At 33.7% G+C, this 24,809-nt stretch overlaps 4 protein-coding genes across 6 annotated transcripts; 1 reads left to right on the top strand and 3 right to left on the bottom strand.

Moving 5' to 3' along the window:
* Positions 1-4,405: 4,405 nt before the first annotated feature.
* Positions 4,406-5,095, bottom strand: LOC133327675 (pre-mRNA-splicing factor 38B-like). The gene has a single exon (XM_061536232.1). It carries the CDS (start codon positions 5,093-5,095, stop codon positions 4,406-4,408), a length of 690 nt encoding a protein of 229 aa, XP_061392216.1.
* On the bottom strand, positions 4,977-7,358 carry LOC133327666 (pre-mRNA-splicing factor 38B-like). 3 transcript variants are annotated; one of them, XR_009754264.1, is made up of 6 exons: positions 7,349-7,358; positions 6,846-7,004; positions 6,587-6,711; positions 6,324-6,466; positions 6,028-6,134; positions 4,977-5,113 (listed from the first exon to the last, which is right to left on the bottom strand). XR_009754264.1 is itself a non-coding variant. In XM_061536189.1 (6 exons), exons 1-6 carry the CDS (start codon positions 7,356-7,358, stop codon positions 5,110-5,112), a joined length of 552 nt encoding a protein of 183 aa, XP_061392173.1. In that variant the 3' UTR covers positions 4,980-5,109. The 3 variants fall into 3 exon arrangements, 1 of the variants encoding a protein (XP_061392173.1); XR_009754265.1 differs by having other exon boundaries at positions 4,980-5,113; positions 6,017-6,134; XM_061536189.1 differs by having other exon boundaries at positions 4,980-5,113; positions 6,017-6,134; positions 6,331-6,466.
* A 2,563-nt stretch (positions 7,359-9,921) lies between these two features.
* Positions 9,922-12,373, top strand: LOC133327667 (raf homolog serine/threonine-protein kinase Raf). The gene is made up of 5 exons (XM_061536191.1): positions 9,922-10,315; positions 10,391-10,942; positions 11,004-11,267; positions 11,334-11,707; positions 11,771-12,373. Exons 1-5 carry the CDS (start codon positions 9,965-9,967, stop codon positions 12,342-12,344), a joined length of 2,115 nt encoding a protein of 704 aa, XP_061392175.1. The 5' UTR covers positions 9,922-9,964; the 3' UTR covers positions 12,345-12,373.
* Positions 12,374-16,274: 3,901 nt separating this feature from the next.
* On the bottom strand, positions 16,275-19,430 carry LOC133327673 (pleckstrin homology-like domain family B member 2). Its single transcript, XM_061536231.1, has one exon. It carries the CDS (start codon positions 19,413-19,415, stop codon positions 16,275-16,277), a length of 3,141 nt encoding a protein of 1,046 aa, XP_061392215.1. The 5' UTR covers positions 19,416-19,430.
* Positions 19,431-24,809: the final 5,379 nt, after the last annotated feature.

Genomic DNA, 24,809 nt, shown 5'->3' with positions numbered 1-24,809 from the left:
ATGTTATAAGTTCCACAACAACAATAGCCCTTTTGATAAATTGAATTTAAAATTTTTGATTAAATTGTGTTTTTTTTTCTTAAATTACCTATTTTTGAGGTTAGGTTTTTCCGAAATCGAAAAAAGTAATCAAATAATAATAATTATAAGATTTTAAAGGAAGGTAACCTCCATTTGAATAAAATTAAGCATTCACATTTTTATTAGTAGGTTTTAAATTATATTTTTATTACGATAAAAAAAGATTTTTTGAGGTTAGATTTTCCGAAATTTAAAAAAAATTAATTTAATAATAAAAATTAAAACTTACTAAAAGAAGATAACCTTACTTTTATTAAAATTAGGTATTCGTATATTTATTTGTATGTTTCAAATTAAATATTTCACATGAAGAGTGTTTTTTTAGGTTAGGTTTTTAAAAATGATTTTTAAAAATTTATATTAAAGTTGAAGATAAAATAAAATTAATTTATAGTGTTATTTACCTAAATTCCATTAATATTTGTTGTTGTTATTGTGTATTTTTCATATTTCTCTTAAGTTTTCTGTTTGCCAAATTTGAGGTTATGTTCCATGCCTTTAAGATATGTGATATATGTTTTTTCATCCTGAATATGACACATGTCATTCAAAATTCTCTTCACATTGCACATTGCAGATTTACAGCTGCCCTAGTTTATTATTTTTTTATCAGTTATCCTCGAGTTAACCACAAACACCAGTTAACCTACAAGGGGGGTCTTCTTCAGGAATCAGAATCACACAATCGAAGAAAAAACAGCAAGCATCTGTCCTGCTATTATCAAATAATTATAAACTACTTTCTTAGTAATTATTTTCAATTATTTTGCAACGAAGTCGAAGGGTACGCAAGAGAGGGTGAATCAAACACCATTGGACATAACCTCAAACAAAAAACACCACAGCAACTTCCTAAGATTGCAAAAAAAAACAACAACCAAATGCATCCTTTACAAAAAAAAACGAAACAAAAACAAGAGAACAAAAGGAGTCAAAAAGATTTTGATCTTGGGTGTTGTTGGTTTTTTTTTTCAGTTATTTTCTTGGTCTTCAGCACAACCCCAAGAAGTCAAGCAACCCTCTTTTCGAATTCATCCTTTTTGTTGTTTCTGTGCAGTCTTTTTTTTTTGTAGGCACCCAGCACCCTAATATTAAATAGAGCACAAGGACAACAACAAGGGTGTGGGGTCTTGAAGTAAGAAAATTATTATTAAAAAAAAACAAAAGTTCGTTATCAAATCTGGGGTGGTGTTTATTTGCCCAATATCAGATTTTTTTCAGATAGCGTGGTGGTTTGGACTTCCAAGGATGGACATGTTGTATCCTTACATAATATTTTGTTTTTATAAAGATCTAAGATCTCATGGCATATTCATAAAAAATTATAGCCTATACTTCGGCTTGGATTTTTATAAAAAAGATTTTTTAGGTTATATTAAAAAAGTCGCAGCCTACATTTAGGCGTAATGTTTTTATTTAAAAATATTTGTCATAGTCTATATAGGCGTAGATTATTTTAAATATTTTTTCAAAGCCTATATATACGTACATTTTTTTAAATATTTTTTTCCTGACCTCCTATGGAAGTAGATTTCTTTTATAAAATATGTGCTCTGTGCTCTCTTCTGCAGGACAATTGGTCTTTAGACAGACCTGTGCTCGCTTCTGTTACCGCTTGCCATTTTCCAAACCGATCATTAAAATGACATAAAGATCATATCTATAACACAGCACACGTGCCCTATATCCCTCCTCCTCCATACATACAAACACACACCCACATCCACACACAAAATACACATTAAACAAAAGCAAGTCAAATAAAAATTAAACGGATGCAAAGGATATTTGTCAGCAAGGATAATAACATGTGTCATTTTGTTTTTGTTTGTGGTCGATCAATGGACATATGGTTCAGTATTTCATTTGGGGGTGGATGACCAAGCATTTGCATGTTAAAAGACTCAGTACCCACCCACTATAATTAAAGTAAACAACTTTGAGGTTATGATTTCCAAAAAAAATCCAGTAACGTATATAACACCATAGTGGTGGTGGGTGGGGGAGCGAGACAAACTTAATGATATTTCAAAGTTAATTTCTTTAATTACATTTTGTTCGTCAAATGGACATTGTCGCAAATGACAGATTCGTGTCGTTGAAAAAACAATGACAAAGGGGAATAATTGAATTTTCAACACTTTTCCGTGTTATGATAACCTTTAGGGGTTATGACAAGCTTGATGACAGCAAGCGGTACTAAGGCAAAACAAATAAAAATTCCAAAAATCTCAAAATCATCAAAATAACGGAAATTCGGGGTGCATTCATTTGGGGGCCCATACCTAAAAGTGGACCAATATGTAATATTTTTGGTAGGCAGATTTGCTACCTAATAAGTATCTACATTATCAAATTTGAGACAATTCGGTGAAAAATACATTCAAAATCCTCAAAATATCGAAAATTGGAGGGTACCGCCTAAAGGAAGCTATATCTAAAAATGGACCAACGTTGATTATTTTTGGTGGGAAAATGTCCTACCTAATCACTATCCAAAATATCAAATTACAGCCAATTCGGCTGAAAATTATGTCAAAAATCCTCAAAATACGAAAATTCGATGGCACCGCTTAAAGGTTATTATACCTAAAGATGGATCAATATTTATAAGATTTGGCAGGGAGATTTGCTACTTAAGCATAATTAAAAATATCAAATTACAGACAATTCGGTTGGAAAATGTATTCAAAGTCCGCAAAATATCGAAAATTTGGGGGAACTATACCTAAAAATGGACTTATGTTCATTATTTTTGGTATGGAGATTTCCTAATCTATCAGTATCCCAAGTACCAAATTACAGCCAATTCGGTTGGAAAATTTATCCGAATTCCTCAAATTATCGAAAATTCGGCAGTAGTACCTAAAAGGAACTGTACCTAAAAATTGACCAATATTTATAATTTTTGGTAGGGGGATTTCCTACTCAATCACGATCCAAAATATCAAATTACAGACAATTCGGTTGGAAAATTGTGACGAAAATCCTCAAAATACCGAAAATTTTAGGATACTACCTAAAGGGGACTATACCCAAAAATGGTTCAATGTTGTTTATTTTTGGTGGGGAGGTTTACAACTCAATCATAATTAAAAATATCAAATTAGAGACAGTTCGGTTGGAAAATGGATCCGAAATTCTCAAAAATCGAAAATTTTGGGGTACTACATAAGGGGAGCTATACCTAAAAACAGACCAATATTTATAATTTTTGGTAGGGGGATTTCCTACTCAATTACTATGTAAAATATCAAATTACAGCCAATTCAGTTGGAAATTGTGTCAAAAATCTTCAAAATATCGAAAATTGGAGGGTACAGCCTAAAGGGTGCTATAAGTAAAAATAGACCAATATTCATTATATTTGTTATGGTGTTTTCCTAGTCCATCACTATTCAAAATATAAATTTACAGCCAATTCGGTTGGAAGTTTTATTCAAAACCCTCGAAATACCTAAAATTTGGGGGTACCTCCTAAAGAGGTCTATGCCTAAATATGTTCCAATATTGATAATTTTTGGTGCGGAGATTTACCACTTAATCAGAAGCCTTTATACATAAAATTGTTTTCCATAATAAAAATTACTACAAATTTATTTCACTACATTATTTTTGTGATCTTTTATTTCATGATAATTTTCAAATAAAAAAATTTAAATATAAATTTTAATAATTTTGCAATTCATAATGTAATAAACAATCCATTACATTTCATTATTAAAACAAAACCTTTTCAAAATAGAATTTGTTTGCAATAAAAATTACAAAGAATAGCCATGATAGGGTTATATTGCTCTATAGAAGTTATTTGTTGTTGTTGTTTGTTACAATTAAAATAAAAACAATAGTTATTCATTAAATATATATTTCAATTAATTCACCTGAGTTTAATAACAAAGTTTCGTAATAGTATATAATAGCTTAAAAAGGGCGGGGGGCTTGGTTTTGTTTAACGTTTTAAAAATGTCTTGTGCTAAAGTTAGTTAGTTGTAGTAGTTGTTGTTGTGAATTCTATTTAATTGTGAGTTTAGCATCATTTATACAATACAAAAAAACTGGCTAAGGCTACCCTATATTCCAACAAAGTGAAAAAGTAACATTTCACAACAATATTCCCGATTTAGGAATAGTTTTGTTTTCATTTGCATAGAAATGAGGTAGTTTTGGAGTAAACAATTGATGAAATCATGAAATATTTATAAGAAAATGTAGTAAAAGAAAGGAAAAACACAATTTAAAAAAAAATATTTTCTTATTTAGCTATTTAAGATAACTTAAATTACAAAAAAAAAATAGAGTCAACTGGCTTCAAATTTCCATTTCATCTATAACGTCTATGATCTTCGGGATAATCATCGGCATAACCCTTTGAACGATGCGATGACGAGGAGGAGTGATGATGACGATGTTCACGTTCTGAACGCTTACGTTGGGAATGATGTTTACTGCTTTTTGAACGGCTACGGGAACGGGATCGTGATCTGGATCTGGATCGTGACCTCGAACGATGTTTGTGCTTGTGTTTCTTTTTGTGTTTCTCTCGATAACGTTCACGTTCACGACTGGTGCCACGATAAACACTTTCCGGTGATGAATTGCGATCATAACGTTTTGATGATTTATAATCACGATCCCGTTCCCTCTCCCCTCTATAACGATCATAATCTCTGGGAGGAGGAGGATAATCCAAACGATCATCATGTTCCCCACGATGATATGATGGTGGAGGTGGTTCTCGACTGCCATATCCAGAACGGCCACGACCATCATATTTTCCTCCATCCTCACCGTCGTCATAATCATTTACAGTCGCATTGGCATTTACGGTACGGGGATTAGCTCCGGCCACCGCCGCCACTGCAGCACCACCTGAACTTAGCTGATATAGGGTAACACCATTTTCACGACAATATTGTTCAAGTTTCTTTTCAATTTGTTTTTGTATCGGCACAGGTATACGAGGAAACAGTGTTGAAAACCAATCCAATTTGGTTAGAAATTGATAGACCATTTGGCCGATTGTAATCACCTGGAAAGGGGGAAAACAAAGAAACAAAAATTAATTTTAAATAAAAAAATTAAAATAAATCAAAAATTTCAAGAAGTCTAGTTTACAAGGAATCGTGTGGATTTTTAAGACTTCAAATTTATTTTAAATGGAAAATATCAACCCCTAGGGAAAGCTATGAAAAATATTTTCAAAAAATCATTGCTATAGATTAGAGCAGGTTCCGTTGTTGAGAAGAAGCTAAGACTCGTTGGAAAATGAGCACCCGCTAGTCTGTACCGCCTGTAAGCCAGGTCTGCACAGTGACACAGAAGATGCTCAATTGTCTCCGTCCCTCCTCCTCGTCAACGCAGAGTCTACAGTAATCAACGCCTCAAAGTTCCGGTAAAGATGACATATGGGTGCTGTGATTAAGTCATCAATTTCTAGATCTGTGGATTGAGATCCTCGTCTAGCTAGCCGATAGCTGTAAGTAAGTTCTTCCAAAGCTGTCCTACACTTGAGGACGGCCTCAGAACTTTATATAACAAGATTTGATGGCTTTAAGAGCCGCTTGACTATCCACGTGGGTAGTCAAGCGGTTCAACGACCTCTGCATCTAGACTTTTTATCAATTCCGATGCCTTCCAAATCTCGAAGATTACAGCTTGGAAAACACTACAGTTGCAATCCAGCTTATAGGTTAACTCAATGCCTAGCCATTCACAGTAGACGCCTGCCCCTGTACCTTCTTCCATCTTGGATCCGTCTGTATAGAAGGCCAGACCGTCCAGAGGAGGGTTACTTCGGTTCCAGTCGTCTCTATTAAAAATAACGACATCTACATCAAATCTCAAAAATTTCAAAAAATCGTCCCTTGTAAACTAGACTTGAGTTAAATTCCAAAAATTTAATTTGAAAAATAATAAACAAAGCCAATCGTACTGTCGACTCACCTGGCCGCCACCGGCTTTAACATCAATTTCTTCCTCATCTTGCAGATAGTCTTCATACCAATCATATAAATCACCCGGCGGTTGGGTGTAACGCAAATACATAAAACCTAGAAAAATATCGAAATTAATAAAACTTCCTTTTTTTTAAATAAAAAAATTAAAATTAAAAAAAAATATGTTATGAGTACTAAATTGTTGCCACTTTTCAGAGATTTTTAGATGGATGCAGCAGAACAGTAGTTACACTAACGCTGAGCTTTTGAATCTGTTGTCTAATGGGCACTCAATTGACTTACCACCTACCTAATGCCCTGATATAGGGGGAATCTGTGTGTGTGATCAAGCCATTAACCTGTTTACGGGTCAAACGCAACGTATATAATTTATATAACAAACAATAGGCTGTGGATACAATGCCTCCAGCACCTACTCCTCTAACCTAAAATAAAGAAAATGGAAATTTGCAAAATTGCCAAGGCATTAGTATTTTTATGATCAACATGTAAAAAATAGTCAGCCCTTTCTTTTAAAACGAAAAAGGTACATTTCATAAACTCACTCCGCCACACATGCCAGTTTGGCCGCTGGTTTTACGTGAACCACGCTCCCATGGTTCCATATGTTTAACTTGATAATATATCTCATCCACCACCTCGTGATAGGTTTTCAATTTGAACAAATGTACTGTAAGATGGTAAGTATATATATAGATTGCAGCATATATATGTAAATAAAAAATAATTCAAAATTAGATTCGGAATTTGAAAGAAATGTGTGCATGCTCTCTTGTGTTGTCTACTGTACCTTTGTGGACGTACCTTTAAAGTAACTAGAACTTTGTATATTGGCCAAGATAAGGGGATTTAAATTCATGGTCGATTCATTACCCCACAAGGGTAAGGTATTGTGCATTTTACCGACTTTTTTGGCTGCGGATTGTTTGCCGCCACCACCACCGGCCGAAGAAGATGCATAGTCTGCAAAGAAAAGGAGGAAAACAAAATTAAAATTAGAAAATATGGGCATTAATTTTACAAGGATATTAAGGATATTAAACAGTGATCCCCTCAAAACTCCCATTTATAGATTTTGTTGTTGTTGTAATTCCAAAGAAAGCTCCAGAACTATTACCAAACTAATGACTTGGGCTTCCACATAATATAATTAAAATTCACTTCAGGTTCCTTTGCATTTTTATGTGGTTCTTCATTTTAGAAACCAATAGCTTGTATTGCCTCAAACCCAAGCCATTGCAATAAACGTTTGCCGACCAGACTGACTCCTTTATGCTGCATTTCATGCATGTCTCTCTCTCTCTTACCTTCTTCCATGTCAGGGCTTTGTGGGTTGTCCTTACTTCAATTGTTTGAATTTTTCGATTTTTTATATGAAATTAAATTAAAATGATTACTTTTAGTTAATATTTTATTAATTAATATAATTAACAACCACAATTCTTTTGCAATTTCAATTTTTATTTAAGAAATCACAGGAGGAAAACGAAAGAAATGTCATACCGTCCCGCAAAAAAATTGGGATACATAGATCGACTTTTAACTAGGGATAAGTAAATCGACTTACGACTAATCGATTAATCGACTTTTTGTATTAAAAAGTCATGTTCTGACGGGCATTCGAACAATGTAGTTCGCTCTCAGAATTACGTACATGAATTAACCCGTTCATACAACACTATTCTTAATTCATGTCATCAGAGTTTTTTATTTCAAACATTTTGTTTCTTGTTTTACACCAAAATTGTAATGCGGTGTACACACTAGCATTTTTGAATGGCACTCTTGCCCAAATTTTGCTTGTTTGATAGTGTGGCCTCACATGTTTTTCATTCATAAGGCAACCACAAAAATATTTATGGTTGTTAGACAGTCAGTAATCGATAAAAAAGTTGACAGTCAAAAATGATAGTGTGTACACCGCATAACATATTTGCATGAATCACATATGGATCTAAATAGAAAAATTAATTCTCTTTCTCCTGACTATAGTATGAACCCATATCTATTTACATGGCATAAAGGGCTAAGCAGAATGCTCGCGTTAAGCGATGTACACACTATCATTTTTGACTGTCAACTTTTTTATTGATTACTGACTGTCCAACAACCATAAATATTTTTGTGGTTGCCTGATGAATGACAAACATGTGAGGCCACACTATCAAACAAGCAAAATTTGGGCAAGAGTGCCATTCAAAAATGATAGTGTGTACACCGCATTAAGCCATCCGTCGCGTTATGTGTTATCGAAAATACAACAACCACAAGGAAACGATAACACAAACGCTCGAAGTTAATGTGCGCTGCGCTTCGTAATTAAATATATTTTAACTTTTTGCGTGCGTTAACGCGATTACAAAAAACGCTCAACGCGAACATTCTGTTTAACCGTTTAGATTTGCGTTCCCGAACTTTTCAAATTATTTTGTACTCTGAGAGCGATTTTGAAATGTTTCCCTTTTACTAGCTTTACCATTAAAAAAGTACTGGAACAGACCACCAGTCTATGACAACAAACCAAACCGGTACGTAGCAAGAGGTATCGCTCCCTTTTCCTAGTACCCTCCAATTTTTGGTATTTTGAGAGTTTTTATACACATTTTCCCTAAGAAAAATATTTGCAAAAAATATTCGCTTGTAGATCGCCCAAAAAAATCCAGGCTTATGGTATGCTTTTTAACATTTTTTTAAATGGCACGATTATGGATAGTCTCTGAAAAAATATTTAAAAAATCCATGAAGATGAAAAGGTAAGGTAGTGTGAATAAATAAAATAAAAATATTTTTATAACAACATTTTTTTTAAATCTCTCTTATATATAGTCCCTTAAAATATTTGTAAAAGGAGAAACGCATAATAGGACTTCTGGCTTGCATGTTAACTTCGATATTGTTATTGTAAAAAAATAAAGGAGAATAGCATAAAAATCATGTTTGACTCTGATATTCCTTTATAAATTGGCATTTAATGCAAACCAAATTAATAGTTCAGGTATTTCTATAATATATTTCCTTTTTTCCCATTTTAAATCCCATTTCTTTTCAATGGTTTATTTCACGCCACTGTGTCTAAAATGGCACGTGTTATCATTCCATTATGAATAACTTACATTTCCTTCTAATTACTCTCGCCAAGAAGAAGCATATCTACTTGCTATTACTTCAAATTGCTTTCTGCCACCTCAAAGAAGAAGCATCAGTTTTTTCTACGTGAAAAGGATAATAAAAGAAAATATCCAGGAAAAAGGACGAGAGGTCGCACAAAGCACACACAGAGAAGTGAAAAAAATAAAAAGGATACATTTTTTGTCTCAAACAAACAAAAAGAAACCTGTTCTGTAAGTGTTTGTTTTATTTTTGGAAAACATTAGTAATTAAAACCTGTCTAATCGTGTTTTAATTTATTTTCTTTGGCTGCTCATCAAACGAATTCGTCGAATCCACTCTATACTCCTTTACGCGACCTACGCACAACTGAAGACTGTGTATCCTATTTGCGATTTCGTCAAAAGGGGGAACAAATTTTTAAACTCTGAAGCAAGATTTTTCTGGAGAAATCCATAAAAGGTGGACTTGAGTGAATTATGGATTTGGAAAACATGAATCAGCAGTAGCTAATTTGGGGTTTCTTTATAAAAACCACAATATCTGAATAAGAAATGTTGTATATGTGAAGACCGAAAAATAGAGTAGAACAACTTGATGTGGCTGGCCATTTGGCAAAAGGTCAAAGAACGTCGTAGCAAAGAAAAACTTCCTACGCCTAAAACTTCTTCCATGTAATAAGCTGCAGGACATATATTTGATGTAAGGAGTTGGCTTACATTTGTATATATAGCAAAAAATCCTCCCCCTTTTTTGGAAAATATCATTATTTGTGTGATTAACAACCTGTTGGCAAAGCTGAAGCTGCTGCCAACATGACGAGTACACCCTCTTCCGATGATAGTGAAGAGCAGTATGATGCCTTAACGGAAGAATTGCATAATATTCAATCGGTCATACATGTGACCCGGGAGAATATTGATGCCCTAAATGCCCGCTTTGCTAATTTGCAAGAGCCTCCGCCCATGTATATTGCCGAATATCAGGAGTTGACATCAAAACTGCATGAGCTGGAGACCAAGGAATCCGAATTGATTGAACAGTTGAATGCCCAGCAAGAATTGGAGGAAAAGGAGCAACAGCAAAGGGAGCTAAATGAATCGCAGTCATACTATCAAAATCAATTGCAAATACAACAGCAATTGTTTAATAGATATAATAATATGGTAAGATTTTAAACTCCCTGATTTTTTATAAGGAATATAATTTAATTAAAATATATATATATTTTTTATTTACAGACCGATAGTATTATTTCCTCCCAGTATGGTGACAGCCAATGTGGTACTTTGACAAGGCAGCGTAAAGTCCTCATGCGTGCCCATTTACCAAATCAACAGAGGACTTCAGTGGAAGTTGTAGCCGGCGTACGATTGTGTGATGCCCTAATGAAGGCCTTGAAATTGCGCCAACTTACCCCTGACATGTGTGAAGTAACGACATCGGAAAATGGGCGTACCATAATACCCTGGCATACGGATATATCCACCATCCAGGTGGAAGAGATTTATGTGCGTCCCAAATGCCCCATAATGACACATATCTCTCATCAATTTATACGCAAAACATTCTTTACGTTGGCCTTTTGTGAATGCTGCCGTCGTCTGTTGTTTACCGGATTCTATTGTAATCAATGTAATTTTCGTTTTCATCAACGATGTTATGATAAAGTGCCAACACTGTGTCAACAATTTCCTGTCGATAGCTACTATCAACGTTTGTTGGCTCAGAATCCGGAAAATGCTGTGGGTATTATACATCCGGGTAGGGGTATGATGGGTGGGGATTTTCAGGTGAGTAGGATTTTTTTTTTTTCAAACAAAGAGATTTTTTTTTAAATATTGTATTTTTTAGGGTCGTCATCCTCGTTCTATAAGTCAGCAGGATCGTTCCAATTCCGCTCCCAATGTTTGTTATAATAATATCAAACCCCTGACCGAGGCCCAATGCAAATTGATACAGGCCCATGCCACTTTACAAAATGCTGGTGATCATTCCAATTCAACACAAGCCTCACCCACAAGCACACTGAAACATGTGAAAAGGGATAGGGCGCGTTCCGCTGATGAAAGTAATAAAAATTTGCTGTCTTCCAATCGGTCCTCAGAGGAAAATTGGGTAGGTATTTGGAATTTTAAATAGTTTTATTTGTTTTAATTATTTATTTGTCGTTTGGGTTTCCAGAACATACAAGCCGAAGAAATTTTGATTGGTCCCCGCATTGGTAGCGGCTCTTTTGGAACTGTATACAAGGCCCATTGGCATGGACCGGTTGCCGTTAAGACCCTCAATGTTAAAACTCCCAGTCCAGCTCAATTACAGGCCTTTAAAAATGAAGTTGCCATGTTGAAGAAAACTCGCCACTGTAATATTCTACTGTTTATGGGTTGTGTATCGAAGCCATCACTGGCCATTGTGACACAATGGTGTGAGGGCAGTAGCCTTTACAAGCATATACATGTCAAGGAGACAAAATTCAAATTGAAAACGCTCATTGATATTGGACGGCAGGTGGCCCAGGGTATGGATTATTTGCATGCCAAAAATATTATACACAGGTGAGTCAAAATGAAATATTTTTTCTAATTTAAATTGATAATAATTTGTTTTTCCTTTGGCAGAGATTTAAAATCGAATAACATTTTCTTGCAAGATGAGTATAGCGTTAAAATTGGCGATTTCGGTCTGGCCACGGCCAAAACACGTTGGTCGGGCGAAAAGCAAGCCAATCAACCCACAGGCAGTATATTATGGATGGCTCCTGAAGTTATACGCATGCAGGAACAAAACCCTTACTCCTTTCAATCGGATGTGTATGCCTTTGGCATTGTCCTCTATGAATTGCTGGCCGAATGTCTACCCTATAGTCATATCAATAATAAAGATCAAATTCTCTTTATGGTTGGTCGGGGTCTCCTCAAACCCGATATGACACGTATACGTTCCGATGCCCCTCAAGACTTGAAACGTCTCTTGGTCGATTGTATAAAATATGATCGTAATGAAAGGCCACTGTTCCGTTTGAATTTAAATATGTTGGAATATATATGGCGCACCCTGCCCAAGCTGCATCGCAGTGCCAGTGATTCGACATTGACTCAAACGCAACTGCAACATGATGATTTTCTGTATTCTTGTCCCAGCCCCAAGACGCCTGTGAATTTTCAATATTATCACAGTGCCGGTAATATCTAGCGGTGCTGATCCGTTGCCACACTTGTGATAAAAAAGAAACTTATTTAAAGAAATGAAAAAAAAAAGGATAAGCTCTAGGCAAAAGAAAAAGAATTTAATACAAACTATTAAAACTACAACAAAAAGAAGAAAAACCGAAAGAAAACAAAAGAAACTACTTTAAAAGTTAAAAACAAAAAAGGAAAAAAGAGATTCAAAGCTTTTAAACTATGCATTAAGCACCAAACTCAAGACAAAGCAACTCACATAGGAACACACAAACACCTAACTAAATACATTCATACATACATATTAGTATATAATATATATATATATATATATAAACAAATGAATGCAACATTTTTAACTAACTATAGAAGGCAATCGAATTGCATAAATGGAACCCTAGGAGAGAATCTGAAGAATTAAGAAAGAAAAAAACAAAAGAAAATAATTTAAAGAGTTAATGGAACAACAACAGTAAAACAAACAATTTGGAGTTGTGTAAATATGTGATGAGGCGTGTATCAACAGTTATCAACAACTCGCCTCAACATTTGTTTTATTTAAAAAAAATATGGAAAATAAATCAGCAGCATAATCCTCCCGTAACTCAAATCAAAACATTAGATGCCTCCATTAGACTTTTTAAAACTTGAAAAAAAAAAACAAACAACAACAACTAAAGAAAAGAAAAAAAACTAATGACACAAACATAATTGTTAACTTCTTTACAAGTGAAATATTTTTTTCTATAAAAGAGAATGACAAACAATTTATATATAAATAGAATGGATGAAAACATAATTTGTTTTGGCCTGTTCCACTAGGATTCGGATCGTCACAAGAGGTCGATGGAAAAACCCGTGAAAAAAATTGGAAAAATAAACAAAATTTTAACGGTTAAATAGAGAAGGATTTATTAAATTAAAAAAGAGAGAAAAAAAATAAAAAAAAGTTCTTTTGTGTAAAAAAAATTCGAGGAAAAAAAGGTTTTTTTAAAAAAATATTTTTTAAGAAAAATAATTCAAGAGTCAAACGTTCTCAGTCAAATTTTTTTTTTAATATTTTCTTCTTAAACAAATATTTGATATTTTTCAAAGAAATAAACAATTTTTTTTCAAGAGAAAAAAATCGATTTTAGGAAAAATATTTTTTAAGAATTTTTTTTTTCCAGAAAAAATCCACTTTGGGAAAAAACATTTTCGTAAAAAAATTTTTAAATTGTTTTTACTTTGGAAAACAGTTTTTCTTGATAAAAAAGTTTTGTTCCTTTGAAAAATATTTTTTGTTTCAAAATCCTTTTTGTGAAAATATTGAAAATAACAGAATCCAATTTTTTTCTTTCGATTTAAATCGAAAACAATTTTTTTTTTGTAATTCCTTCGATCTTGTGTGACTAATTTGACCCATAGAGAACTGGCCATTTATTTTAGTTTTAACTTAAAAAATAAACTAAACAAAACTGACTATCAATTAATTTTAAATCTAAAAAACAAAAAAACAACAACAAAAGCCTGCCCTCATATATATAAAATATATATATTTTATTAATTTTAATTATTTTTTTTAACTATATAACAATTTATTTCTTTTTTATTTTAATTATTTTTTTAACTACATAACAATATATTTCTTTCTTTAATTTATTGTCTTTTCTATTTTATTGTATTTTTTATTAACAATTATAATTAACAAACAAACTCCGTCACTAATTTTAAGTACAAGTTTTTTTCATATTGAATTTATTTTTATGTTTTTCCTTATATTATTGTTTTATATGTGTATTTCTGTTTAAATATCTTCCTCCTCTTTAATTTTCTGTCTCCATCTTAACCAACAAGAAGAAAAAAAAGTCACTTGAAAAAAAAAATGATAAAAAATCAACAACTAGAATTTAAACTTGAAAACCCCGCTCTAGGATATAAACACTATTTAATGTATAACTGCTTAATTATTAGGGTATCTATTGTAAATAATATTTGTTAATTTAATAATAAAAATAATATTAAATAATACAAAATAAAAACAAATTTAAGTAATTAATAACAACTATTCAAAATCTGATGTTTTCTTATTTCAAAAATGTTGAAAATGTTTGATACAGAGTAGTTACGAGGAATTTTAATTTTTTATGGTTAGGACCTGAAAAAATATTTACAAAAAAATCAAAAAAAAAAATCATCTGAAATATTAAAACAAAACCAAAATTGAAGATTTTCTTTGGAAACCTTTATTCAGACGGGCTGAATTGAAGATTTCCATTTAATGCGGATTTGGTTACGTTCAATATGCCGGCGAAAGATGTGTTGGGTCAGAAATATGCCAATATTGCCAAGAACTTGGCCGAAAATCATCGCAAAGATAAGAATATCAATACGAAGCACAGTGAAGAGCTAAAAATCCAGAGCAAGAGAAATTACACAACGAAAGGGAGGATCTGCTGAGACGTTTAAATCACCTCAAGCAGGAGATATCCGTTTTGCAACAACAAGACAATGAGGCCTTGATAGAAATGGATATGGAAAATGCCTTGGTTTTGGGAGAGCTGTAATCCCTTAATGAGACTAAACATCGTTTGGAAAAGGAATATAAATTGCTACAGCAGAGAGTGCATCGCCTGGAGGCCCAGCGTAATGCCACCCGGGTTATGGAAGAAAATCAACAGGCCAAATTGAAGCAGTCCATAGAAATGAGAGAAGATCAGGTGGCAAAGTTAAGGGAGATGCTCAAGCAGAAACCTGATAATCCATGCTTGAAAGAGGAATTGTCCAATGTCAGTGAAAGTTTGGAAAATTAGGGGGTGGGGGAGAACAAAAACGATTATCATTTACCAACATTGAAAGGCAGTTGTCAGCCGGGCTGAGATTTCCAAAGGAAATCTTCAATTCCTATTGAAACGTTAATTCAGCCGGGCTGAATTGAAGATTTCCTTTAGAAACCTTAATTCAAAATATTTAATTTTAAAAATTGACAATTTTAGTCATCATTTTTTGCTATCCATTCTCGTATTCTTGAAGATAAGTTGGCGCCCAACAGTTTCTGATATCTTTCTCATTTTTTGCGTAGCCATATTTTGTTGACAAACAAATAAAAAACAAAACCCCAACCTATCTAAACTTATCTTTTGCGATAAGTTCGGTTAGGACAAAAAAAAAAAAAAAGAATGGTGATGGTGCTGCTGCTGACACATCATCATCACCCGCACAATATCTATTCTTAAAAATAAATAAAAATTACACACATGTTTTTTACATGATACTTGATTCATCATGTTTATTGTTATCTTTTTATTTGTGATTTTCTTGTTGATTCTTTTAAAAAATATATAACTTTTACAATTGTTTTTGCAAATCTATATATACTATGTATGATATTGTGTTATACACTTTTTGTTAGTGTACTGAAAAGTTTTTTTTTTTTTTTGTTATCTATTTTGGACTGTTATGACTTATATCTAATATAGTTGGAATTTTTTTGTTATCTTTATTTCAGAAGATATTTGTTTTTTTTTTCTTTTTTAATTTTCTAAAATTTCTACAAAAACGAAATATATTTTTTATTATATAGTGAACACGTTTAAAAGAGGCACATGCATATAGAAACATTTTTTAATAATACTCTAATTTTTTCGTTTTGAGATATATAATTTGTTTTGATTTTTTTTAAAGGATACATTAGTTGAGCAAATAGTTTGATATATATGTTTTTCTTTAATTTTTTTTACAATAAACATTTGTATTTATGTTTAAAACTTAATACCAATCACTTTTTTTGATAAAACAAAAAAAAACTTAAAACTAGAAAACAATACCATTTTTTTCTAAACCCAAAAAAATTTAGATAATGTGTTGTTTAAAAAATATTAATATATAAATTTTGTGTATATATAAAAAAATAAGTAGTAAATGGAATTTTTTGCTTTTTTTTAAATAAAACTATTTTTTCTCCCTAGTAGTCTATATTCCCTTGAGCCCCCGTAATAATGACATCAATCCATATCCTTGCCGCCGCATCGGAGGCTGCCTGCAAATAATATTTCCTTTTCTTGGTCTTAACAATGAAGGTGCAGTGGGGTCGACTACTTTTCGAGGCATTTAAATGATCCATATAGACCTCATCGATGGAGGAGAAATAGGCCCCTCCCCGCGGCTTACGTTCACTTTTATCTGAATAATAGATAAATGCATTACGCTGGCGATCGAAAACAAACCATCGTTTCGACCAGGTATGGAATGTTGAACCCAATTTATGTAAATATCCGCGACAGGATAGCTCATCAATGTGGAGATGGGGACATAAATCCAGTTGATGGCCAGCGGAGTGGATGTGGCGTCTTAAATCTAAATCTTGAGCGAAGATGGGCATATATCTCGTGAGGGGCCTTTGATGTTTGCCCAGCTGTAGCTTACGTTTCTCACTTCCGCCCTCATTGGAGGATAAAACACTGCTGCTGCGTTTTTCCAAACTTGTACTTCGAGGGCTATCGGGACTTGTGGTCCTCAGAGAAGGATTTTCCCCAAACGATTTCCTTTGGGGGCCGGGGGTCATTAACAAATCATCGGCCGTCTCGGAATTTGATTCGGATAATGGTCTTTGAAAATTGCTAGGGGCGGAATTTTGTTTTTCAAAGGCAGCCTGCAACGAGGATTTTTGTTGCGGTGGTTCCGAAACCTGCCTTTCTATGGTGCCAATTGATAATCTTTTTTGTTTTAGATTTTCTTTATTTTCTTTGAACGAATTATTTGGAACATCTCCCCCTCCCCCTCTCACAGTTAAGTACTTTTGTGGCTCGTTATTCAAGGCCTTAAGTATCTCTTCGATTTTTTCCCGCTCCTTTTCCAAGGCCCTCTGTTCTTGCTTCGAGGCCAATAACTTGCGATTGCGTTCAATTTCCTTTATAGATTCCAGGATTTTATTCGAGGCCTCTTTTGACGATTTTACCTCATCCACTTCATCCCGATCCACCACCACCACACTTTCTTGTGACATCTCCCGGCTGCTTCGATTTAACATTCTCAGCGAATTTTGTGGTATCTCAATTTTATTATTGTAGAACATATTTTCATTAAACGATTTGGACATAAGGTCCTCATTGTTCGCAGCGTTGGGTTCCCGCCGCTTGGAAGACAAAATTTCCGTTGAACCAAACAATGATTGTGACATAATGGAATGTGTAGAACCCCCACCGCTGCTGGATTTCTGGTTGGTGGCCAGTTGTACCGCCAACTTCTCTTCTAGATCCTTAAATTTCTGCTCACAATCCTGCAGATCGCTAAGCAACTGGACCAAACGTTTCCTTAGCTGGGTTTGTGACTCCGATGAGGTTGTTGTGGTTGTTTCTTGTTGTTGGTGTATATTTTCAATGGCCTTCTTGGTGTGGTCAATTTGTTTCTGCAAATCACTCTCCTGCTCGTGTAACTCCTCACACTGAGCCTGCCAATCGGATTCACCTTCCAAATATTGAAATTCCAAATCTTCAAAGGCCCGTCGATCATTTTCCAAACTTTCACAGACATTGGACAATTCCTCTTTCAGGCATGGATTATCAGGTTTCTGCTTCAGCATTTCCTTCAGCTTTGCCATCTGATCTTCTTTCATTTCAATCGATTGCTTCAATTTGGCCTGTTGATTTTCTTCCATAACACGGGTGGCATTACGCTGGGCCTCTAGGCGATGCACCCTCTGCTGTAGTGACTTATATTCCTTTTCCAAGCGATGTTTAGTCTCATTCAAGGATTGCAGTTCCCCCAAAACCAAGGCATTTTCCATATCCATTTCAATCAAGGCCTCATTGTCTTGTTGTTGCAAAACGGATATCTCCTCCTTGAGGTGATTTAAACGTCTCAGCAGATCCTCCCTTTCGTTATGTAATTTCTCTTGCTCTGGATTTTTATTTTTTAAACTATTTAAACTTCCCCGGGAATTGGAGCTGGGTTTGGTGGGAGGTTTCATTAAATTCCGGGGCGCTGGGGTGGGTGCTTTCTTCGCCAATTTGGGGGAATTGTGCGGTGATACCAAGGATTTGATATCAATTGTTAGATTATTAATATTTTTATTAGTCCTACGGGAACCCAAGGGTGTGTTATTGGCCGACAGGGTCTTGCTTACATTTCTAGAACTTTGCTCAATGGCCTCGATCTCTTTTTGGAATTTTTCTTCAAAATTCTTTATCAAATCCTCATAATTCAAGGTGGCGGTCTTCTCCTCCTGACCTGCAAAGGGTGCGGACATTTCTTTCTTGGGCGATGATAGGCAATTGGTACGTATTTTGGTCCGGGGACTTTGTGGCACATAGCGTACATTTTCATAACCTCCTCCTCCAGTGGATTCTTGAGCCACAATCCTTACATTTTCATAACCACTTGATTTGGCCTGAGGCGAACCCATCACCAACTCATTGCTGGTTTTGGGAAATGGTGACTTTTTCTCCCGGGGCAAGGAACCATTGGTTTTAATGCGGTTCTGGACAATGGGTGAGGAACTTAAACTACCACTACTACGTTCTTGACGTTCAGCATATTCCGTACAAATTTTCAACATATCTTCCAAATAATCACTGCTATCAAACGATGTCCCCTTCTCTCCCGCATTCGATTTTTGTGGAGTCGAGGTGTTTTGTACTTTCGATAAAAATTCCATACTATCATTAAGTCTGATACCAGCCTGCTGCGGAACATTGTTAAACAGCTCTTCACTGTGTTTCGTATTGATATTCTTATCTTTGCGATGATTTTCCGCCAAGTTCTTGGCAAAATTGGCATATTTCTGGCCCAACACATCTTTCGCCGGCATATTGACGGTTACCAAATCCGCACTAAATACCTTGGGACATTGCCAGCCATTAATATCCAATGGCTTGAGATTATTGTAAGTTTTATCCCAACCACCTCCACCATTACCCTCATCCTGTGATTTACGTCTCCTCATGGGATTGATATTCGTTTCATAGAAATAATCCAACATTGCCGTTTCATCTTTTTCTTCGAATTCCCCGCCAACCAACATTCGATTACCCATGGCGCTACGCATTTGCTCGGCCTCTATAGGGTTATTATAACGTAAATAATATGAATCACCCAGTGTAATCATGGCTCCCTGCTTCAGATCCACCTCCTCGCCATCCGCTAAAGCCTGACCATCAATTAAAATTCGAGCTCCACGTTCGGGTACCAATGTTACCTGATTCTCCTCACTGCGATAGATCAGGCAATGCAGAGGCCGTACTCCTGCACCCGACAAGGATATGTTACTATGATGCGATGAACCAATTGTGGTATCTCCCACTGGTATATTGTGTATGGTCACAGCGGTACTCAAACGTCCACCGCCCAAACTAACCAAATGTGGTTCATTGGCGGCCACCCGTAACGAGGGGTCTTTAGTTTTTGTCGTTGACAATGACATATTTCCTTCTTCCACCACTCTTCTTTTGTTATATGGCTCGTGTTTTTTTGTTGTTGTTGTAAATAAAAATAACGAAAAGAAAAACTTTTACTTTTTTTAACTCAGCTTTGCAACATGTTTTTTCTGGTTTTCTTTTGTGTTATGTGGAAGACAGGTTAACTAATTCTTATTTTATGATTCTTTTTTCATAGTTTTACAATGTTTTTGTTGTTGTTTTTCTTCTTTTTTGCTCCAATTGTGTTAGCGAAAAAGGTTTTTGGCAATGCTCTCTCTTGTATGTAAATAAAAAAATGTCACTAGAAAACACGATAAATTGGAGATGCAAAACATTTCGATAGGACTCTCGATAGTTTCTTTGTGGCAATGTCGATAGTTGATACTAATCATACCGCTATCGATATCGGGTTTCGGTAGCTGTCAGTTATGAAAAGACCCATACACAAATAAACGAGGAAAATGAAAGAAATGTTTTTTATTTCTATTTTCCTCTCTCTCTCTTAGTTAGCAGTTATCTTTTAATAACTATATTTTTCCTTCAACTTTAAATAACTGTATTTTGCATGACAGGTTTTGTCATTGTATTTGTTTGCACGGTGTAGGGATTGCAAGATCGACTTTTGCACACGGCCAAATAAAGACATTTTTTGACAAAAATATAATACTAATGGTCTGTTCCCGTACTGCAAGAATCTACTCGATTTTACTATTTTCTTCGATATCATAAAGGAAAATTCGTTATCGTAGTAAAAAGTAGTAGATTCTTGCAGTACGGGAACAGTCCATAAGTCTATGGACTTTATTAGTGATTTCAGGAGAAATCAAGGAGTACAAAAGTGGGAAAATTTGTAATTAGGTCTAGAGAAACACGATCGTGAAAATAAACGCGTTTTTTAATAAAATTTCTTAGATGACTCAAAAGGAATAAATAAAATATTATTGGCTTAAAAAAATAAAGTTTTTAAAGTGATTTCTATATGTGCGGGTGTGTTGCTGGTTCTGATTGAAAAAATGGTTTTAATGAATTTTGAATTTGAAGATATTTAATATAATTCTATAAAATTTTGGATTTCATTAAAGAATGACATTTTTAAATGGCGTGGACGATTTCTAAAAAAATCTACGCTTTTTGAGGACCTCTAAAGAGTATTCATAAAAAATTAAGTATTTTTGTGACACTTGAAAAAATCTGGGCTAATAAAATTTTAAGCCAATATTTAGACTTAAAAAATTAAGGTTTTTATGACCTAAAAATATATTTTAAAAATCTATGCCGCTTTTAGGCCCTAAAAAATTGAAAAACTACGCCTGTTCAAGGCCCTGAAAAAAGGGCTTCGTTGACGTGAATTTTTTTCCTTGTTCTTAGAAAAATTATTCTTCTACGCCTTTTTTCAACTTAGAAAAATTTATTCTTTAAAAATCCGCTGCTAATTTGAGCTAAAAAAAATTATTCTTTAAAAACAATTAATTTTTTTTTAATATTTTTTATATTTAATAATTAATTTGTTAATATTTCCAATTAAATTAACTCTTCTTTGTCAAATGCCACACGGCTGCATACAAGATGCACCCTGTAAGTCAACAACTCTTTCCCCATCACTGTCACACAGAGTTGCATTTCCCATGGCCGTCTCTTAATGTCAACTACTTTCGTTAAGTATCTCTTCGCCATACTTGTTTCCAATTTGACGAAGAAAAATAATACATACAGAAAATAGGCACAAAAAAGAGAGCCACAAAAAGATTTTTGTTGGAAGCGTTTAATAAATTTACTAATCAAAAACAGTGGTAATTATTAACAAAATTATTAAATAAATAAAAACGAACTCAAGCTAAGTGTGTGTGTAACAAAGTGTGTATGAAATTTAACAAAGAAATGTGTGAAAAATGCAAGAAAAAAACTGAAACTATGACAAAATGTCAAAGCAAAGCAAGGAATAGTGCACACATCTCTATATATACAAGACTTTTTTTCTCTACATATTCTAAAGAACAGTCTTGATTTGATTTGGATGAAATAGAAGAGATTTCTTTTGGAGATGGATTTCAAGTGAAACAAATTAATATTTTATTTAAATATTTTATGTGCAATAATGTTTTTTTTCTTTTTATAAGTTCCATGGACTTCCGTTTTAATGGGGGGTTTTCTTCTTGTGTTTACACTTTAAAAAATAGTTGCCCTCTAAAAAGCCAAGGTGTTAGTGTGTGTGTTTGGTGTGCGGTGGTCTGCCCGTTTGGCTTGGCTAGTAGCTCCCCATTATTTTCCTCCATTCGTCTTCTTCTTCTCCGTCACAGACTCGGTGTGTGTACCGATGTTTTATTGCGACATATTTCTTAGTCGCTTTTATGGCCTTTGCCGAGTTTTTTATAGCTTTTATATGATTTGTTTATATTTTTTTGTTTACCTTTTGCCGTTTGGTTTGGCTGGCTGGCTTACTGGTGGCGGCATTTCGAATATATAAGTTGTTAAACTGATTTTTATGGTACTATGATGATGATGACGACGATGATGGTGCTACCCGTTAAGAACTAATTAAAAAAAAGTTAATGGGGTGTTATTTTACCGCGGTATCACCTTTTATTGGAGGTAATACAAAAATACATATTGGGAATTTGTGATTTGAGATTTTTAATTATTTTGTTGTTTCTTTTTAATTCCAAATATTAGATTATGGATTAAATTAAAGAACGTGGGTAATTGTCAAATATGGGATTTCTTTGATTTCAATATTAGATGAAGGATTAAGTTGACCAATATTGGAATGTTAGATTTGGTAAAAAAATTAACTAAAATATTTGAAAAAAGTGCAATAAATTATATTATATTTTTTAGGGCATGGGTGTGGCCTTTTGAAGAAATGGAACATTTGAGATATTGGAACTCAAAATAGTAAATAGAGCTCGTCCTTTGGAAGAGAGACGACCATATGCACCTTATAAAGCAAAATGCTCAATTTTAAATCCAAAAATATTTAAACAAAAAAATCCAACAAATATTTCTTGTTAGAAATTTTCTAATTGGAATGTTGAATCTAAACGGAATTTAAAGAAAAACGAATAATTCATTAAGGAAAAAGGCGTATAATTCATTCCTTTATAAAAAGGAAATATAAACGTTAACAAATTTCTCCTGAAATCTGTCATCATCTACATTAGAGTACACAGAATTAAAAACAATACTGAGTGAATCTCCCATAGAATAATTTGTGCGATGAAAATCTACATATAATAGTTGATAATATCTACTCGGTCGAAAAGGAACATTTATTCTAATAGATGAAATTAGGAAATCAGAGGGTATATTGTAATTTAATATATTTTGTACCATCATAGTGTTCAACATAATACGTCTACTTTTTAATGTAGGTAAAGAAGGCAACACAAAATCACTATTCCAATGTAAACCTCTCAGTGCAAAAAGTAAGAATTATTTCTGCACTGATTCGATTTTATCGGAATATATTGCATATTGAGGATCCCATACAACAGAACCATATTAAAAAAAATAAATTTTCTAAGGCCAATGAAGGCATGGAATTTTAAAAAATAATTTTTCTAAGACAAAACAAGGCGTGGATATTTAAAGAATAATTTTTGGAGCCCAAATTTGCCCCAAGTAGGTGTGGATATTTAAAGAATAATTTTCGGAGCCCAAATTAGCACCAAGTAGGAGTGGATATTTAAAGAATAATTTTGTTGGAGCCCAAAAAAGGTGTGGATTTTTATATAATTTTTCTGAGCCCAAATTAGGAGTGGACTTTAAAAAATACTTTTTCTAAAATCCAGGAAGGCCTGAATTATTAAAAAATATTTTTTCTAAAACACAGGAAGGCGTGAATTTGTAAAGAATACTTTTTCTAAGTCCAATCAAGGCGTGGATATTTAAAGAATCATTTTTTAAAACCAAGGAAGCCCTGAATTTGAAGCCAATTAAGGCGTACATTTTTAAATTTTTAAAGAATCATAGAATTTCAGAGAATATTTTTTCTTGGAATTAAACGCAGATGAACGTAGAATTCTACACAATATAAACTGAGCGTAGATTTTCAGAGAATATTTTTTCCGGAGGTAAACTGAGCGTAGGTTTTCAAAGAATAAATTCTGAGTCCCAAGTAGGCGTGGATGTTTTTTATAAATAATTTTTCTGAGTCCCAATTATGCGTGGATTTTTTATAAGTAGGCGCGGATTTTTTACAAATAATTTTTCTGAGTCCCAATTATTCGTGGATTTTTTTATAAATAATTTTTCTGAGACCCAAGTAGAATTAGGTTTTTTAACTATTAAATTTTTATGGTCCATATTGCTCTAGATTTCCCCTTTATATAAACAATTATTTACAAATATTTCGTTTCTACTTTCTCTTCCACGTTTGCCTATTTTTGTTTAGCAATTTAAAATTGTTTTAAAAATATTCTTTTTTTCTTCAAATATTTTTATCCTTGAAACTTTCTCTTCCGCTTTTGTTTAAAAATATTTAGAATTATTTTTAAAAACATAATTTTTCAAGGTCCTCTACCAAAGAGAAAGCAACTTTCTCTTTTCTTTTTGTTTTGTTTAATTGTTAGCCATAATTATTATCATTATACCATCGACATATCGACCACTTGAGAAGTTTTATCTTGCAGCGCTCGGAGGTTTTGATGTGCGGTGTCAAAAAGGCGCACACACACGCGACATCATCACGACATGCAGCCCAATATGTTATGACACTACTAGTGTAATAGGCAAATGATATGGCACATTTTATCTAACATAAACAAATCCTTAAGATTCCACAAGAACAACAACAATAGCCTGGAAAGGTTTTTGGGAAAAGTGACCTTTAACTTAAATGGGGGGATTAGTGAGTTAATCTGCTTCTTCCAATGTGCTGTGAGATTAAAATAAGTCACATTTTGCCACAGGTAGCATATTTTTCCCTAAGAAATGTACTACAAAGTCAACCAGATGAATATTTATTCTTTTCCTGCTTAATAACTTTATTTTAATCCTTAGTTTTCTGTTAAAAATCATTATTTTTTCGTTACCCATCATGACCTGTTGTGGTCTTTTCTCCCCGTTTCCCTTTTTTCTGAAGTATT

Source organism: Musca vetustissima, unplaced genomic scaffold (assembly GCF_032173495.1).
Source record: "Musca vetustissima isolate MV318-11 ecotype Yass unplaced genomic scaffold, APGP_CSIRO_Mvet_v1 utg16637, whole genome shotgun sequence".
Taxonomy (NCBI): domain Eukaryota; kingdom Metazoa; phylum Arthropoda; class Insecta; order Diptera; family Muscidae; genus Musca; species Musca vetustissima.
Note: the sequence above shows the minus strand (reverse complement) of the source record. Positions and strands in the feature narration are given on the sequence as shown.

What these genes read in the sequence shown, in the direction of transcription:
- LOC133327673 (XM_061536231.1), bottom strand. Translation starts at nt 19,415, where the DNA reads ATGATTACACTGGGTGATTCATATTATTTACGTTATAATAACCCTATA.
- LOC133327675 (XM_061536232.1), bottom strand. Translation starts at nt 5,095, where the DNA reads ATGGTCTATCAATTTCTAACCAAATTGGATTGGTTTTCAACACTGTTT.
- LOC133327667 (XM_061536191.1), top strand. Translation starts at nt 9,965, where the DNA reads ATGACGAGTACACCCTCTTCCGATGATAGTGAAGAGCAGTATGATGCC. An exon ending in TTAATAGATATAATAATATG is followed by an intron (nt 10,316 to 10,390) that starts GTAAGATTTTAA and finishes TTTTATTTACAG; the next exon opens with ACCGATAGTATTATTTCCTC. An exon ending in TGATGGGTGGGGATTTTCAG is followed by an intron (nt 10,943 to 11,003) that starts GTGAGTAGGATT and finishes TGTATTTTTTAG; the next exon opens with GGTCGTCATCCTCGTTCTAT.
- LOC133327666 (XM_061536189.1), bottom strand. An exon ending in AAACTGGCATGTGTGGCGGA is followed by an intron (nt 6,467 to 6,586) that starts GTGAGTTTATGA and finishes TCTTTATTTTAG; the next exon opens with GTTAGAGGAGTAGGTGCTGG. An exon ending in CCCCTATATCAGGGCATTAG is followed by an intron (nt 6,135 to 6,330) that starts GTAGGTGGTAAG and finishes ATATTTTTCTAG; the next exon opens with GTTTTATGTATTTGCGTTAC.